The 19033-nt window shown below is 40.9% G+C and overlaps 1 protein-coding gene across 1 annotated transcript in view; it reads right to left on the reverse strand.

Moving 5' to 3' along the window:
- Positions 1–19033, reverse strand: part of PLD5 (phospholipase D family member 5) — a 262978-nt gene that overhangs the window by 10742 nt on the left and 233203 nt on the right. The window contains exons 6-8 of the mRNA XM_077811874.1: positions 9759–9956; positions 5580–5719; positions 3302–3467 (exon numbers count right to left, since the gene is read on the reverse strand). Coding sequence (XP_077668000.1) covers positions 3302–3467; positions 5580–5719; positions 9759–9956 — 504 coding nt within the window. The remainder of the gene's footprint in view (positions 1–3301; positions 3468–5579; positions 5720–9758; positions 9957–19033) is intronic.

The following is a 19033-nucleotide window of genomic DNA, read 5'->3' on the forward strand; positions in this document are numbered from 1 at the left end:
ATCTAGTCTGCTTGGTTTTCTTGTAGATGCAACTTCACTCTGAATTTTCTGGGTTTCTAACTTCAGTTCACGGTTAAACTCTAATATTCTTGAAACGTAACATACACATCACAACACTGAGAATTTAGGGTGTAGGCTCACCCAGTAAGTTTTTTACATGGGATTTAGTTTGGGTTTAAATTCCTTCATTCTTTTGAATAGAATATGTACCCCAGGGCATGAGAGTGTCATATCAGACTGACAGACAGGAAAACCAGTCAAAATAAAACAACCACCAAACTGAACCTTTACCCAAAATGAACACTGAGCGGAAACCAATTTTTTCCAGAGTTCAAGTTTAACTGTTCTTCCCCATCTTTTTTTATTTAACGTTTTTATATAATGTTACCCTTTCTGATTCTGACTAGAAACAAAAATGTACAAAGGAAATAAGCAAGCAAGCATAATTTAAGGAAGTATAAGCTCAGATAGCTTTGGCTGAGCTTTAGGATGTCAATCACAACAAAACAACCTCTGTAGGTTAGTCTGTCTTTAGTTAAAATTCAGTAACACAGCCCACTATGCAAAAATCTTTTTGATGGACAGCATAAAGCTAATTGGAAGTTCTTATCCCATCTCTGTACCTGGGTTTAAATCTGAGGGTTGTAATTAGTGTGTTGAAAGTTACCTTACCATATGTGTTTCAGACTGAAAATCGTCTGTATGAAATATGTTTCAGATAGAATTATCACCAGGAATAAGAAACCAATAATATACAAGGAGCGTATCACAGAAAACCATCCCTGCTTGTTGTGTTCATAATTTTACATCTTACTCTACAAGTATAATTCAATGTGTGAAACAAAAGATGTGCAATGTTAATACTGGTGTTCTGCAGTCAGCACTGTTTTCCTTTGGTTGTTACTGCGAGTCCTGCTTAGGCAAAGAGTATAAGGCTATATTAGCCTTTCTAAGAAAGAGAGGAAATATACCAGCCCAGGAACTATACTAATTAACAAACACTGTACATTATTCGGTGCTCTACTTGTTCCGAAAAAAAGAAATTACCTACATTTTCCCTTAAGTACTTAGTGGCTGAGCACTGGAAAAGATAACATTTAAAAGAACTGTACTAATAAGGTTCCACAACATTACTGATACTAATTGCATGTGTAACAGTCTCACAGACCTGTAGGCTGTTAACTAACATTAGCTCCTAGAAACTTCTACTCTCCGAATGGTTCAGCCTTTTTCTTAACTTTGCTACTATAGTCAAGAGTGTTGCTGTGACAGCAGGGTGTGGCTCAATAATGGAATTGTTATGTTATTTCATTTTAAAAGACTTTTGGAGGAGAGGAGTAGCAATTGTATGTCCCGGGGAAGAAATGTATTTCAGGTGAAACCTGAAAGAAGAGGATGGAGGCAATGCAGATTGGGATGGGAATTGCAGCCATTGATGACTAATGCCTGAACCTATCTTGGAGAACTTTATTTTACTTTTCTCTTTAGTTTTTATTGTATTTACATTATTTGAGAGCTTTACCTGAGGAGTGGAAGGAGAGGATGGAACTAGAGCAAGGAGTGGAGAAAACTTAAGTTGTGGAAAGTTAAGGATGGACATAAAAAAAGAGAATGGAGGAAGATTGATCCATAAAGGCCGGAAGGCTCTGCCTCAGACAGGTGAGCTGGGTGTATGTAATTCACATGGGAACCATATGAACACCATACCAAAGCTGTCATGGAACTGAATACTGTCCTTGTGCCAAACTGCCAACGCTCTCATTTGCTCCAACTTCCTTCTGCATGTTTAAAACTCAGGGGTAACTTGTCCCTATGGTTTAAGGGGAATTCAAAATAATGGGAGCTGTGCTAACTGTGCCCAAAACGTATCAAGTCTGACACTGGTATATTCAGACCTCACAGGGAAAATGGATCTAGTATTGGTTGGCTTTATTTACTGAGTGCAAAAATACATACATTCAGTGATGTACGTAACCAGCTTCCATATCAGCTATTAGTCTAATTAACAATAACCATCTTATGTGAATTACTGAAAAAAAAAATCAGAACTTCAGCAGACAATTTTTCTCAAATGGGATGGGTGCCTCAGAGAGGACTGTTCTTTTACTTCCAGTATCGTTCACTGAATTTCATAAATATCTTAATTCATTAATAATTATGTCAAATTTAATGCAACAACAATCATAACTCTACCCACTACCGTGAAGTGCAGCACATGTGGTGTTAAATACTTCTTTATACACTGCATGTGCAATGTGGCCAAGTAATAGTTCTGCGTTCAGAACTTTGAATGAACTGCATAATGTCCATGTAAAATCTGCATTTATTTTATTTACTGTGATAAAGAGGAAGAAGGTGCTAGTGTATTTGACAGTCAGATCACTTTATTCCACAATCATATAAGCAGTCCAGTGATGGCACATTCTCTTCAATTTAAACAAGACATAAAACTGTGACTCACTTGGTTCCGTTTCTCCAGGAGAGACCAGATTTAGTGTTCTGAACACAGGACTGGGAGCCCGGATCTCCTGAATCCTAACCCTGGCTGTGACACACCGAGTCATGGGACAGTCATTTAACTTTTCTTCCTCGGTTTTGATACGTATAAAATGGGGATAATACTGATCTACCTCACAGGGGGGAGTGTTAGGACTAGTTAGTGTTTGTAAAGTTCCGGAAGATTAAAAACACCACACTATGTAAGTGATAAATATTACTATCTTCCTCAGTTTGGCTTAGCAGAACAGTGCCACTGTACAAACAAATAACAGAGAGAGTCCCTGTCCCCAAGAACGTGCATTATATGATTATAGCATGTATGTTGTTACCACTGCCATGTGAGATCCAAATTCTGCACAATTGTTACCAAAACTGAAGAGCATTCAGGAGTCAATACAGTAAAATGAAAGGAATTGTTACAAAAGCGGACCAAATTCAAACTTGTAAGGGTGTGTAACACATCACTGAAATCTATCTAGTAACTTGGCCACATTGATCATAAATTACAGTGAACAGTGTGCAGGATACTACAAAATATTTCACTTGCAAAAGGGGACTGAATTGGGGTTAATGATGCATTTACCCTTGCTACTAGTTCACTAAAGTCTATTGCAGTAAGTCAAGAGTTGTGTGTACACCAGGGCTAAATTTGGCCCAAAATTATGCATTTCTTGTGGTTTTCAATGAAATGTTAAGGTTTCCACAGCAACACAGATAATCTTAATATACTTATTGTTAGCATTTATTTTTGTGCACTGAAAACATCTTAGACTCATTCTGAACCAATATGGTGTATACTTACAACTTTTAAACTACAGCTGGGAACCTCAATACAAATAGCTTTAAGAGATGAAACAAAGTTAAATGTAAGGGGATCTGTGTCTTTTGAGAAACTTATGAGGAGCCGGACTTTAATGCTTCGTAATACTAATGCTTCTCTTATCTTCCCATCCAAATACGGCCAGTACCTGTGGAGAAAGCACACAATACATTCAGGTAAAAAGCAATCAATTAGATTTTTACCCAGGCAGACCTAGCCCCACTAGGGAAAACTAAATACAACTAAACAAAACATGAACAGCATTTGTCTGCAGTCTAAGGAATCAAACTGAGGTGGCAGGAAGAGTTGTGCTAGACCCTTACCACTGTATCACCCTGCTTCACACAAAACCAACCAATCCTGGGGGCAGTGAGGCCCTACTGGCCTGTGTGAGTTAGTATGCCCAATCTCTCCCTGGGTGGGTGGTTGCAGAGCTGTCCCTGTGGATGCAAAGACTCATTCAAAATGAACTTCTAGTCCCCCCACACCCAGTGGAGTGATGCACGTCATCAACAGTGTTAAAGTAGATTGGAATAGGAAGTGCAATTCCAAAGAAGAGGGTGAGCTATCAGAATGCACTGCTTACCCAAGCCAGGGAGAGAGCAAGAACTCCTCTCAGTTTTAAGCAGAAGGAGCTGCCAACTCCTTACTTTTTAAAGCCCTGATTGTCAGCCTCTCTCCCATTCTGGGATCTCAGGCCTAGGATTATAATAACCTCAAGAAGTTCCTGCCAGGGGGAAGGGAGGAAAAAGAGGAAGAGAGATACCCAAGAGCAGGGTCCCTATATTCTTTGGGTGGGATGGGAGTTTGCTCACATGAGGACTCGGTCTCTCCCCCACCGTCACTGTCCAATTCCTGGGGAGTTGGTGAATTCTTACCCCAATGTGACAGCTGTCTCTGTGGCACTATTCCTACGGTCCTTGGCCCAGAGCACTCAACATGGGTCTAGAGATCCCACTCCTGGAGAGGGAGCAGGCCAGAAGTGAGAGAGTCTGGCAAGAAACCCAAGGGAGATGTGCAGCTCCCTTCTACCATCAATCTAGGGAGATTGCCAAAGAAACTCCTTTATTGGGAGGCTGGGGGGATAATGCCAATGGGGAAGCTATGGCAGTGCATTAAGTTTAAAGCCATGCTGCCAATAAAACTGCAAGGGACCTCTCTGTGTAGGTGGTCCTATGCCTCAAGCCACATGGATCTTTGAATTAATCAGGATAGGGGCACAGATCAGCTGGTTCCTCTATAGAGTGGGGAAAATCCTTGCCTCCTCCCTAACAGAGCAACACTACAATTAAAGTTACAAAAGATCTATTCCATTTTAAACCACTAGTATAGCTTTAGACAGTAACTTTCTCCAAAAATGTTCTTGTGGGTCTCAAAGGTCTCACATCTGGTCTCAGGTTTTGGAAGGGTTACACATAACCCCCCCTTTTTTTTCAATTATGCAAGGGTGAAAAAGGCATAAATATAGATTTTCAAAAGAGCCAGCAACCATCATTAAGGCGCCTGATTTAAGTGGTCAGATATCCAAAAGGTTCAGCTCCCAGCACCTTCCTCTGAGTGCAATGGGAGCTACTGGATACTTGGTAGTTCTCAATTTAGCCACTTATTCAGCTCCAACTGAGGGGAGGGGAAGCTGAATAATTTTATTAAGATTTGGCTCCAGTTGTAGGTCCTGAGCACTTTTGTAAATCTAGGCCATAAATACATTGTGCATAAACTTTTTTGACTTTTTTTGCTATGAGCTAGCTATAATGTAATATTAGTGGAAGTGCAATCTGTGCTGAGTTTAAAAAGGTCTGTTTTTTAAAATAAAATTATGACAGTTTCCATACTGTGTATTAGATCCTTCAATATGTTCTCTCTCTTTCATACACACAGACACTATCTGGTATTCATAAAGTGCCAATAGCCATTGTATCTAGGTGCTGAATACAGTAACATAGGAAACAAAAGTGAGTTCTACTGTTGTTTTCCTGGATCTGTCACGTCACTCATAGATGGTCAGACTAGACACATTCTGATCTCCTTCAATAGGGTGATCCACAGCTTAGAACCCAGAACTTGGAAATTCCGTCTTAGGTCCCAATTCTGCTCCCAGTTAAGTCAATGGTAGAACTCTCATTGATTTCAGTGAGATCAGAATTGGGCCCTAAGAAATTGATCCATAACGAGTAACTAAATGCCTGCTGATTTATTTTCACCAGCAAGAGCTTTCTCTCATTGCAGCAATGTGCTAAATACATTGTGGACACTCACTAACCTTTTAGCATTTGTGTCAAAGACAATAGGGAGGTAATCCATGACAGCTATATAAACAAACTGTTTGGCATCATCTATAACATTGTAGATAGCTTCAATATCCAAGACTCTGTCTTTTGGACAAAAGAGTTTGGGAGAATTCTGTGAAGACAAAAGGTCAAATGTTACACTTAAAGTAAAAGGAGAGGTTTTTCTTTGTCATCTCGAGGTGAGATTTGCAAATAAAATTACAAAATTTAGTGGAGAATATTAATCACTGGTATGTTAAACTATACAGCTGTAATTTCAAAGGTGCAAATGGGGAATCAGATACCTAAATGCGGTTTGAGCATTACACAGAATTATAGCTGTATAGAAAGATTTTCAAAGGGGTCAATCGTGAAAATAGCCATTGCTATCAAAGTAGCTCTACTTGAGAGGAAGGTGTTACATGACACATCACAGGATTATGCTTTAAAGATTCACAGTACTGGTTACATTACAAAGTAGTAGATGTATCCTGGCCACAACACTAACAGGGCACATCATTCATAAATGTTATGAATTAGCGTTTATGACCTTAACTTGTTTACTGTTTCATGCCAGGTAACACATTGCTAAGAAAATCACCGTTGGTGAAAGGTCTAACAAGGGTCTAACCTTTAAAACCTCCCTCATTCATGTTGTCTACAAATCATCAGGCATTGCTTAAACAAGTGGGGAACATGCTAAACTCTTTATTTTGTTACCTCATCTTCCTACCTTCCCCCACTCTCTTTGTCTGCTTTGTCCACATGTTGCATCCTGACAACTAATCTACTGTGGTCTGTCTGGTACAGTGTCTTTCTTCTTTATTTGTCAGTACAGTAACAAGCAAAATGGGGCCCTGATCCTTGATTGGTGTTCCTAAGTGTTATTTTAATAATAAAAAAATACATAGTAGAGTAATTAAAATCATTGGCAGTTCAGAGTATCCATGCTCTCCCAGGACTGAGCCCCGAATCCTCAAAAAAAGCAACTGCATTTTCTTTTGTCTCTCTCAGCCACTCAGGAAGACTGTACTGTTGCTAAGCAACTGTACCATGAGGATTCCTGAATGGAGAATCATTGATTTACTGTGATGTTCACATCTTACACAGCAAGAAAGACTGGAAGAGAAGAATTTTTAAGACAATGAATTTAGATTCACGAAGCAAGGTAAAAAATAAAAAAATATCACTTAGGTGATTTATTTCTATTATCTGAATCTGTTTTCTCAGGATATTGTATACACAATTTGATTTACTCCAAAGATAACCAACTATTTTCTCTCTAGAAATGCTCAGGGGTACAAGTTAACAGCAAAAAGACAAACTAGCTACAGAATCCAGAGCTGCTGCAATCTCTCTTGTAAGCAGTTTGATAACTATTGTTGATCCAGAGGCATTTTGAATCCAGCGTAAATTGGGAGAGTAAAGGTAATAGACTTGTCTACCATGTTTATTTTCCACAGGAAAGGGTATATGTTGGACTTCCTATAGTCCCATCATTGGCACCGTTGCAAAAAAAACATTGTAAAACTATCACTAACATTCATGTCTGTGCACAGATACGAAATGCAAACTGTCCATTACGACATTGTTAACATGATTACAGGAGAGACATACAAATAAATTTCTGACCAGCTGTGGTCATTAAAGATCCCAGGGCATTTTTTTCCCCCAGGATTAGGATTGCTGCCCTGGCCAAATTCCAGCTTGGATAACTAGACACTAATACCATAACTTCTCTGTGTCCTTTCAACGGGCTATAGATTACTTCTGCAGTTCCTTTCTTAGACCTTGAGATGCTTGGTGCGAGAAATGATATATTGAAAATCCTGTTTTCAAGAAGGGAAGAATCTGATTCTGGAAACCGCATCTTTCTTTCCTTCTCATTCCCACTTCCTGGACAACATTGTGGTATAGGAAAAAAAGCAAACATGAGGAAAAGAAGATTTATCAGGAGAAAGTGCAGCACAGTGGATGGGGGAGGGAAGGAAGGTGAGGTGGTGTAGAACTACCCTTCCATGGTTCAAGTCAAAACTAGATGGTAAGTATCAATCAGTATCAATTATGGGGTTTCACTGAGAAAACTGAAGTGCAATATCCATTGTAGGTCTATCCTAGCTCCCATTTTCTTCAGTGTATATAAGGCCTCTTGCAGAGGTCATTTCAAAACTGAGGACAGTTAGCTGGTGATATATAATTGTCCTATAGGCCCTACATGTTTAGTCTCCACCCAGGAGAAACGCTGGTATGATACGGCAGCTGGGCGCATTGGAGTGGATTCGCTCATGGGAGAGGGGAGAGTCGCTGGTAGGTTAAGGATTGCAGCATGAGGATGTGCTCTCTTCTTTCATGCATGCATTTACCAAGAGGACTTGTCTGGAAATAGTTAGCTTCACTTTCACTCACGACCATGCTAAATGTGGTATGAAAGGTATCTTTCCCCCCACACTCCACTTGCTCAGGGTGTGTCATTCTTTGCCCTATGAGAACCTCGTAATAGCAATACATTCTCAGTGACTACTGGCTCATTACTGTATTCTCCTCCAAGAAAGGATTTCACCAGGACTCACCATTTGTTCAGAATGGGGCAGCAGGTTTGAAAATTGGTTTGAACAACTAAAATCGTATTACACCCACACTACATCTGCTTATAAAGTCTCAGACTGACTAACTTGGTGGTGGTGTTTTTAAAGTCCTTAATGGCGTTGGCCATGGCTCCGTTTGAGATCTTCCTTAAGCATCTTCTCAATAGGTATATGCGCTCACATACCAGCTACCTTTCAGGGATTCAACCATTGCACATTAGGTGGACAGGGAATCATGCCTTTGCTGTGGGGAGTCCAAGAGTGCATTCTATTCTTCCATCTCAGTCCATTTCTCCCCATTAAAAAACAGCTTTTTAATATGCTGGGTCTTTTAACTTTCTCCTATCCCTTTCCCCTCCTCTCCTATTCGTACTGGGCATTCTCAACCAGTTTTAGTTGTTTCGATGTTGGAGATGTTTAAATGATCTACAAATAAAAGTTTCTGTTGTTATATAGCACTCTGAATGCATTCATGGGGATGTAGAAGAAGTGCTACGTTAATAAAATGATTATGATAATTAATCAACCAAAAGTCACATTGCAAAAAACAGATACTGGGCTCTAATTTTAGCAAAAATGTAACAGGATTTGGACTAGCTATAATTAAAATATTAGATTCAAAGTTAATCCATTTAGCTACAAATTCTTTGCTAAGCTGAAACGTACAGATAATAAGTTAGCGACATGAGGGCTCTCCTGTTGTTCCTTGCCTTTGAGAAACAATATTGAGAATTACAGTACAAGGAAAGAGTAATAATACAAAAATTAATTTTCAATGCTCTACATTCATGACAGTGCTCCACATGTAGTTAAAATGTCATGAAAATCAGAGTGACTTTACTATTCTTTGCGTCCGTGTAATGTGAAAAGTGGGGGAAAAAGTATGGATTTCTCCACATTTGGTTACGGATTTTCCCCACAAACAATAAACCTATTGAAATGGTTATTTTCTCCCCTGAGGAGAAAGTGATCCAGTCTGTCAGCAACCAACGATTTCCCGTGCACAGTTGATAACTATGGTACTTTTTCTGTAGCTCAGTTTCAGTCACTGCCATGACTCTCAATTTCAACAGCTTCTCTTGGTTAATGAAAAGTTCTGGTATGCATATTCTTGTTAGGCCACATTTCAGAGAAATACTTGAGCATGTGCTTAAGTTCCATTATTTCTCAAGGACTTAAGTGCTTTCCTGAATAGGAATGCTTCCAGGGTGTTAAAAACCTAAAAGCGGAAAGGTTATACGTAGAGAACATTGGGTACACAAGAGTGCTGGAGCACGCATAGAGACGACTCTTTCAGAAGTGAGCTGCTGTCAGGCAGTAAGCAGCATCATGGTAGTTATTCACATGTTCTGTAAACATGTGTTCTGTCTTTTTGTGTGTGTGAAAAGACATGTGATATTTTACATGTATGGTTTTAAACACCAGACTAACCCAATGTCTCTATTCAGTTACGCAGTAAAGACAATGTTGTAATAGAAGGTTCAACTGAAGCCAAATTTCTGGGTCCCAATAAAACTCGAGTGTTACATAATACTGCCCCCCCTCCCCCGAAACAGGCAAAGAACAGATATTCTCTTAAGAACTCACCGACACAAAGACTTCTGATTTTGTCTCATTCAGCTGCAGCATCAGTTTATTTTGGGTATCATACACCCCATACAATCTCTTAGACCAACTTGGAGGCACTTTATTCTTGTATTTTAATGAGCTATACAAGGCAAATATCCTTTGTAAATCTAGGACGAGGCAGCTGCAGTTGTACACAATGACACCAAGTTCTTTCATCTGTGAAATTAAAGTTCATACCATTAACAGGGTATTGGCTGGCACATGTATCTTTAGAAATATATAGTATGCACATAAAATACATTTTTCACAACTATATCCTGTATCTGTAGAGAAATATACACCAGACAAGAACAGTGGAGAACATAACCAGTAATGGTATGTTAAAGGCTAATAAATAGACTACATGGCTAATACTAAAGTCTTGATTCAGACAAAAATATGACAGTGTGCAAAAGTTCAATGTATTTTTTTCTGAATTGTGCACCATAATAAAATATAATGCACCACCAAAGAAACTTCTGATAAATGACATCTACTTGTTACTTGTAATCTCCACTCTGAGATTATTTATAAAGGCTATTTCTTCTGTAGGTGTTGCTTTAGATCTGCTCCTCTTACAGGTGTGGGTTTTTTTTGTTTGTTTGTTTTTTTGTGCTTGTTTACAATAATAGGTTTCAGAGTAACAGCCGGGTTAGTCTGTATTCGCAAAAAGAAAAGGAGTCCTTGTGGCACCTTAGAGACTAACCAATTTATTTGAGCATGAGCTTTCGTGAGCTACAGCTCACTTCATCAGATGCATACCGTGGAAACTGGCAGTTTCCACGGTATGCATCTGATGAAGTGAGCTGTAGCTCACGAAAGCTCATGCTCAAATAAATTGGTTAGTCTCTAAGGTGCCACAAGGACTCCTTTTCTGTTTACAATAATAGTATTCAGTCTCTGCGGGGTGGCATGATAGCAGGTTGTGGTAGTATATCAATATCCAAAGCCAGGAGCAGTTTTGGTTTTGTAGGCACTGGGAAAGCTGAAAGAGTAGAAATCTCACTAAAGGAAAGTGAGTTAATTCGCCAAGGCAGAAAGGATATGATGTTCATGCTTTATACATGGCAGACATGATGAAAAACTGAACTTTTGTCTCTACCAGTAGTTAAATTTACTGTGGCTTTGGGTGACAGCACAGTCCAGTGAATAGGACACCGTAGTTGGAGCCAGAAGAACTGGATTCTATGCCTGATTCTGCCACTGGCATGGTGTGTGACATTAACTAAGTCACTTCATCTCTTAATACCTTAGTTTCTCCATCTGAGAAATGAGGATGATATTTTCTCTTCCCTTGAAAAGCACTTTGCATCACTTGAAAAGCACTTGAAAAGATCTATGCATAAAAAGAGCTTTATAAGGTGAAGTATTGTTGTTATTTCCAATTCTAAGTTAGAAAAAAACAAAAATACCATGGTAAAGATAAATACTACCATGCAGTAAATGTCTTTTTCTTTTATTATCATTAGTACCACACTAGCCACTGCATTTACTGAAGGTAAAGCTCCTGGTTATCTATTGGTTGATATAATTTCTTCTATAAATGTCTACATCACATCCTGTCTGTAGTCACATTTTGTCAGTACACATAATTTCTTTCCCCTCTTTTGTTTTATAAAGGCTCAAGAAAGATTTTCACTGCTGTGGGTCACAGATACTGCTGACCTCCCAATATCTGCATTGCACACCTGTTTAAACATCTCCAAAAATAAAGGGAGATGCCATTCACATACCTAGTTATGGCTTGGGAAAAAATATCTGTTTATTCCATATTAATGCTTAAAGGGTCCATGCTGCCCTCTGATAAGTACAGGGTAGCATAACCCAGAGGATGTGGCATGGGGGGGAAGGGGCAAGTGCCAACTCTGCACCATGCTCCACTTTTCCCCTAACATCAGAGAAGCCCCTTTGCCCTCTGTAGTGTCCCTGGGAGCAAGGCAGTTTTAACAGGAATTGACCTGGTTACAGCATCTTTCCTAAGGATCTGATCCTGCACCACTGAAGCCAATGGGAACTCTGCCACTGAAATCAAGGTGCAGGATCAAGGCCTCCCGTCCACACTGTGAAATCCCTGAGGGGAGAAGCCAGAGGGAAGCAGCTTTACAGAAATTTTAGCAATGGGGCCTAGTGCCAATGAGAAGAAACAGAGCCTGCTCCCGGATGACACTTGCCTCTCCTGACTCCCACAAACATCAGGTGGGATTTTGGGGAATTGGATGTATTTCTTTATCTTTCAGTGGGGAATTAAGATAATGGCTGGATCTGATCTTCCTTCCATTTCTGTGGTGGCTGAGAGGAACAACAAAACCTAACACCCTGATAGAAAACTACTAGAAGAAACCTGATGAATGAAAATGTACATTTCCCAGCCCCTATTCTGGAAAAATCACATACAGCGGGAGCATCAGGCCTCAACATGTCACACTCTAGAAGTAAGTTATTAGTCAGCTTCAACATTACTTAATGAAATTGCATAAACAACAAGACAGCCAGCTTTTAACTTAATTCAGAAAAAAGTGGAAAATTTCATAATTCTGTGAACATGCACAAACATGGCACTAGCATTTTAGAATGTAGACTGTACTATAACAGTTCATTTTGTCAGGTTTCAGAGGAGCAGCCGTGTTAGTCTGTATCCGCAAAAGGAAAAGGAGGACTTGTGGCACCTTAGAGATTAACCAATTTATTTGAGCATAAGCTTTCGTGAAATTTGGCATAATAACTATACCGTGATAGATGCTCTGTGTCTACTTGCCTGTATGTTTGAGATTTCTCCTGCCTTCTGTTTTAGCTCAATGTTCTTTTACCATCTGAAATTATATTAGCTGTACATCATTATTTTCTAACCCCACTTTGTGCTGTCAGTGCTGCTTTCTTTTTAAGCTCCATTGCAATGGACTTGCTTACAGTATGTTATACTGTACATCAGGACTGTGTGACTTAACCCGCTTTTCATGACTACTTCTCGATTCTGTCTCAGTTATATGGTTACAATTTTTCTTTGTCTGTACTCATGGTATTCCCTCTCTCTGTCCTTTATTTTACCAATACTCTCTTTACAACTCCACTCTGCACCCTCTTCCCATTAATGGCAAGGACATAATTATGTCCTAAGAGTACACCTCAATTTGCCAGGCTTGCAGCCACTGTAATGATTTCTCTGGCAGGGAAATGGAAGAGAGAAGTTCTGTTCCTCTCCATCTACCAGCTCAGGGACTAACCCCACTGCGTGGTCTGACAGAATGAACATGATGCCGGGTGACAGTGACCAATGTTCTATAAATAGTTTTTGTAGCTCCCTTTATGTTCTGTAACATGGAAAAACAGGAAACCATCCAAGTCGCTGAGGGTGTGTCTACATTGCAAGTAAAGGTGTGACTGTAGCAGTGGAAGCAGGTAACAATAGCAATGTAGATGTGGCAGCATGGACCTCAGAAGGGGCTAGAAACAAGAGCACATTCGCAGGCACCCCAGAAGGGTTGCTAGCCCATGGTGAAGCCCGTGCTGCCATGTCCACTCTGCTATTGTTACCTAAGACTATGCTAGCTAGATTAAAGTTAGCAGGGATATGGCTACCTGCACTACTGTTGCAGCTTCACTTGCAGTGTAGAGATACCTTTGGTGATAAGAGAAAAGCTGCTCTGTGACAGAGGGGATCCGCTAATCACTCATCAGTCATGCCAGTGATAACCAATCAATTTCCAGATCGGAGCTGAACCATTTCAAAAGTGCGTGCTTATCACATACATTTATTGTTTGTTTTTTTAACATTATTTAAGACTTGATTAGAAGACAATTATGAGCAATCCCTGTTTGTATGCAATCAAGCAGTCAGCCTTCTCCTTTCTTCATCTTTAGTCAATTCTGCAATCAAAGAATCCTTCCTTTCCTGTGACAGAAACATCTTCCTCTACATTGAGTTTATTTTTACAGCTATGAACAGAATTCTCTGTGGTGAGGAGAGGCTGCTCTTTTCCCAGTTAATTACAAAGCCCACGATCCTGCAGGCATTTCAGGGCCTGGGCAGTGAGGATATCTTGCAATGACAGATTTTGCATGAAGGAGTATGTTGCCCAATTAAGAGGAAAAGACTCCCTTGTTATAATGTGAGGGCTGTTATTGTTATAGACATGACTTTTTAAAAATAGTTTAAGAGGAGAAGTAGAAAGAGAGGGATTTATATTGAAAGAATAATTATCTGAGGATTACCCTGTGACTTGCTCTGACTGGAACATGCAGCCAAGCATCATCTTAGAAATCTACTGCCCTGGTAAAATCCTCCAGGGTGGAGCTGATTGGGTGAAGCAACATTACTCACCCTGAGTTTTGGAAGTTACTTATATCCTAATGAAAACCCCACTAAAGAACAGACTAGAGAGAACTCACATTGAAGGGAAAAAAAAGTCTGCAGGAAGTAAATCTTCTGAAGTGAAAACAAGAGTGACCAGTGGTGGGTGGAGCAGGAATCTCTAGGATCCTCCTTGAGTAATCATTTTAATAAAAAGTGTTCTAACTCCTGTTTGCTCAAAGAAATGAATGGCCCAATCCTGAAAGCGCTGGACATCTTGCAAGGTGCTCATTACCATTAGCTCCAAGTGTACGGGGAGCTGAACACACTGGGCATCTTCCAGGATAACATCCACAGCATTCATTTATTGCACTGAAAAGAACCTTTTAGCAAATTCGTATGACCTTTTAGACCTTGGCCTTTTAGAAACATTGCTATGCATAACTTCCACTATGTTTGAAACTAGATCCCATTGCAAATGGATGACTGAAGCAGAAGCAGAACACCACCACAGCACATTAATGCAAAAACCAAATGCACGCTACACAGAGTGTAACACAAGCCATTAGATCATGATAACTCAATTACTAAGGTTTATAATGACCTAAGCTCCTTGGCAGCTTGTAAATAAGAAATCATATAATAATAAAAATATTTAAATGCCATTCTAGAACTAAATGGAATTAATCCAGTTTTAAAACACTTGCATACAGATGACACAATTCATTGTAGTGCACTGACTCCATATTTATTGCAAACTCTGAAGTCCTCTTTCAAATTGAAATAACTCTGCTGTGAAGTGAGTTAGTCCAGGCTATTGTTCGTGTGCACACAATGCTGTTGCAATATAATATATCTTATTCAGCACACAATGCTGAATCCTCCAGCTGCTACCCCCACACTGCTTTGCGGGCGACCATTACTGACCTGTCTGTTAACCTGTGTGCCCTCCCCTGCTCTGGGGTCAAACTGACTGGATGTCCCCACCCCAGTTTATAAACTGGCGCTCAGCCAGATTTTCTCCTTTTGCTCCTGGATTTGCTCCTGGATTCCAGTTTATCACAATGTCTGCGATAAGACTCCAGAAGCCCTACAACATGCCTCAAGCAGCTGCTCGGAGGCACACTGAGATCTCATCACTATCTAGGGAGACGCATCGGTGCAGGAAGCTCCTGCAGCCGGCCACTGGAATAAAGACCTTTCGTGGACATTGGTAGATAGATGTCCATGAGAGGCCATGACCAGGATGCTAAATAGTGCTGGATAAAGAGCAAACAGCTCAGGAGCACCTACATGAAAATGAGGGACAACAGGAAAAAGTCTGGCAGGGGACGTGTAACCTGTCCATTTTTTAAGGAGCTCGACAGGATTTTACCGAACCATATGACCCAGCAACCTTGTGAAGTGTGGTGGCTGCTTTCTGCCTGTCCCTCCCAAGAATGAGGAGCAAGACTCATCAGAGGACGAGCACCAAGAGGGAAGTTAAGCGATCTCCCCAGAAAGCCAGGATCTCTTTGGGGTTTAGGGCACTGATGGTGACCAAGAGAAAGGCAAGCCTGATTCCCAGGCAGCAACCAGGGACCAGGACTAAGGAGGCTGATCCTATGGAGGGAACCTCGGCATGTAAATCTTTTAATATAATTTTGGTAATAATTTAATAATTATGTTTCAATGTATTATGACGATGTTATACTGCCATGCTAGCTTCTGTTCCAAGAGCCCCAATGGCTCAGCTGCAGCCACTGTAGGTGGATGTGAGCTAGAAACCTGAGTCTGAGGTCCCCACCTCCCTCCATTGACTCATACTGTCCGTTTGTGCACCTTCCCAATGTACACCTTTCCAAAATGGCAGCTACTCCGGCCAAGCAATCAGCTCCATCTCATGCTAAAGCCCCAGCTACCAATTATTTTCAGGCCCACACAATGGAGGGAACATGCCCATGTATTTATTTTCCTTTTCCCTTCCTTCAGCAGTCCTGCTGGCAAATGCCACCCCTCCCTCCCCCCGCCCCCCCCAAAAGTCACATTCACCATCTCAAAATGGCTGTCAGCTACACTATATGTCCACAGCCTCTATCCCACCAACTCCCAAGGCAGATTCAAATAAGGAAAACATTCTTTTGTGCAAAATTCAAAAGAATATTGAGTCACTTGCTACAGGAAAAGAAGTTCGCCTAATGTTCTCACTTTACATCGGGTAGACATTGGCAATGCAAGCTCTTAACGCTACAAAGATTGCAGCTCCCCTGTAAATGCCCTGTAACACGCATTTTTACAGACTGGTAACAGCAAGTGCTTCAGGTAATCATTACAGACTCCTGTCTATTTTTTTCTGCACTTTTAACATGTCTTCAGGGGAGATAAAGCAAAATCTAAGGCTGAAAAACTGCTCAATTTTGATTCAGAGATTATGAGAAATAGCTGCACAGCCATCCCCCTCCCGCGGTAGAGCTTGTGACTCCCTTCCACTCCTGGAACACTTCTGGGGGGACGTTATTCTTGGGGAATAACTTCACACGGTATCTTGCTAGTCTGACCTTTGCCTTTTTGAACAAGGCCATTCTCTGCCTCCTAATTCCCTGCCTCATGATTAACATCATGGACAGCCTAAAGGGGATGTAGGAAGGATTACTAACCAGCTCATCCCCAGATTCACCCTGCTAATCCCGCCGACACCAAATAAGCACCTCCAAGGCACAAAAAAGCTTGCAAAGCCAACCAGGGAACAAAATTCCCCAATGCCCCCCCCCCCCCACACCACCCTAGATGCACAACTGTAAAGCCAAACAGCATATACTGCACAGGCAGAAATCCTAATACAGCCCTTCTCATGCACACACCACTTACCGTCTCCAAAGTGCTCCCAAGACTGGGAAGAATCTCAGGGCGGTAAAGCTAGACATGCATTTAAAAGAGTGCTTAGCACAGGCTCCCTAGAATTTGAACAATAACCGCTGGTCTTTTGTTTTTAATACCTCCACAGCTATGGCACCTGCATTCGCCAGACCCTCAAGGACAGTCTGGCAAATATGAAAGGGAGAAAATGGAAAACTCGTGATGAAATATTACAGACATCAATACAGAGTCCCAAAACACCCCCAAAATGCAGAGAGGTGGAGGCAGCATCTGGGGATGGAGGGACAGCCTGATCCTGATCAGGAGAATTCCAAGGAGATTGCTGCAGTGGCAAAGAAAAGCCTGGCAGTTGCCAAGGAAAGCATTACCATGGTCAAGGATGGTAATACAGAGGCAATTCCTGGAGGGCGTACAAAGCCACAATGCCCTATTGCAGTGCATATTACTATTAAGGCAGCAGGCAATACAGCACTGTAAACCAACACCCAGCCATGTTCTGCAGCCCCTGGACAGTACAGTTTACTGGTGTAAGGATCCACTGGTCTAGAATTTGGGGTTGGGGAGGGAGGTCTTAGGCAACCAACACCTCCATGTTGAGCCAGGTGAAGCACCACCCACCCATTCCTGGAGCATTAGATACCACAGGAAGGACTGCCCAAAGAGGTCAGAGTGACAAAACCCTGCAACAGCCTGATTGGTTCACATCAACTATTTAAACCAGGAAGTTAGCCCACAGTGCCGGTCAGTATGCTTGGTGTCTTCCTCTTCTTTTTTGTCCACGTTTCAGTACCAGGTGCTGCTGGAGAAGCTGCTGCTGCCACATCATCTGCCCAGGGGTGTGGTAGGCAGAGTCCCAAGTTGAATTGATCCATCTTTGAGTGCTGAAGTACAGCCCGAGCAGCCTCTGTGTACTTGAGATTGCCAGCACAGTGGCATGGATATTGTTGGGTGCATGCTGACCAACAAATAGTGTTAGCCTACCCAGAGAGGAAGCATAGGGCAGAGACAGATGAATCATGGGATTTTTTAAAAATCTGAACTATCCTCGCTTCCACTGTGCATCACACAATGCATTGTGAGAAAAATCCCAGAATACACACTGCTCAGCACAGAATAACCTCCAAGAATGCTATACCTGCAGTTTACAGCAAACCACCACTGTGTGTACACAACAGTGAGCACTGACATAGGGCATGCTGTCCCATGTGCACACTTTTACTGTGGCTTGTGTACTGTATGGTACCTGGCACAGAGAAAAAAGCTGCAGATTAAAGCCCTATGTAGAAAAGCCCTGTGTTTCCAGGATGTTTTAACTAGGGCTATACAGAATGGTTTCTACACAACAACTCATCAGAAAACACGTTGAACACATAGGAAGCTCCCATCCCATTGTAGGCATAGATACCATGATAATAGGTGCCTGTAGTAATAATAAATAATAATGTGGGAGGAAAGGAAAGTTTGCATTAATAGGAATTACAGAACCTGCATCACTCACCAACGTATTGATAGGAGGATCGATTCCATAAAGCCAAATTTGTTTTCTTGTAAAATATTCTTCTTAATAAGATTACTGGATTACTGTGGCAGTCTCCGCTATAACAGGATTACAGAAGAGAGTGGTTCTCATCACAAATCCAGCATGTATAATATATCTTATTCACAGAACCATCTTCTTGATTTAAAATACAAGAAGGTGTCAAGACTGTGAAGAGGCAAAGAAAGCTCCAGTATAACCTTAGGTTTTACCGCCGGTAATGTCTACAGATTTTAGTTGCCTGCAAACTATTAAAGAGTGTCTTCATTAACACTTAGCTGGCATTTGAAATCTCTGTGAGCTTCCTGAGGCAAAAACAAAGAAACAAACAAACAAACATATACTCAATATCTGTCCACTTGGCTTACCAACAGTGAATGCAGTGCAAGATGTTCCTCACTATTTTATATTAAAGAAAGAAAGAAAAAAACAAAACTAAGCAATAAGCCAAAAAGGAATCAAATCTAACACTTTGCTGCCTCTCTTTCATAACTGTTCCCTTTTACTAGTGTTGGCAAATGCTGATTAGAAAAACTGAGTACAAATCACACACAGCAGTAGAGGCTGCCTATC

The sequence above is a fragment of the Eretmochelys imbricata genome, chromosome 3 (genome assembly GCF_965152235.1).
Source record: "Eretmochelys imbricata isolate rEreImb1 chromosome 3, rEreImb1.hap1, whole genome shotgun sequence".
Taxonomy (NCBI): Eukaryota; Metazoa; Chordata; order Testudines; family Cheloniidae; genus Eretmochelys; species Eretmochelys imbricata.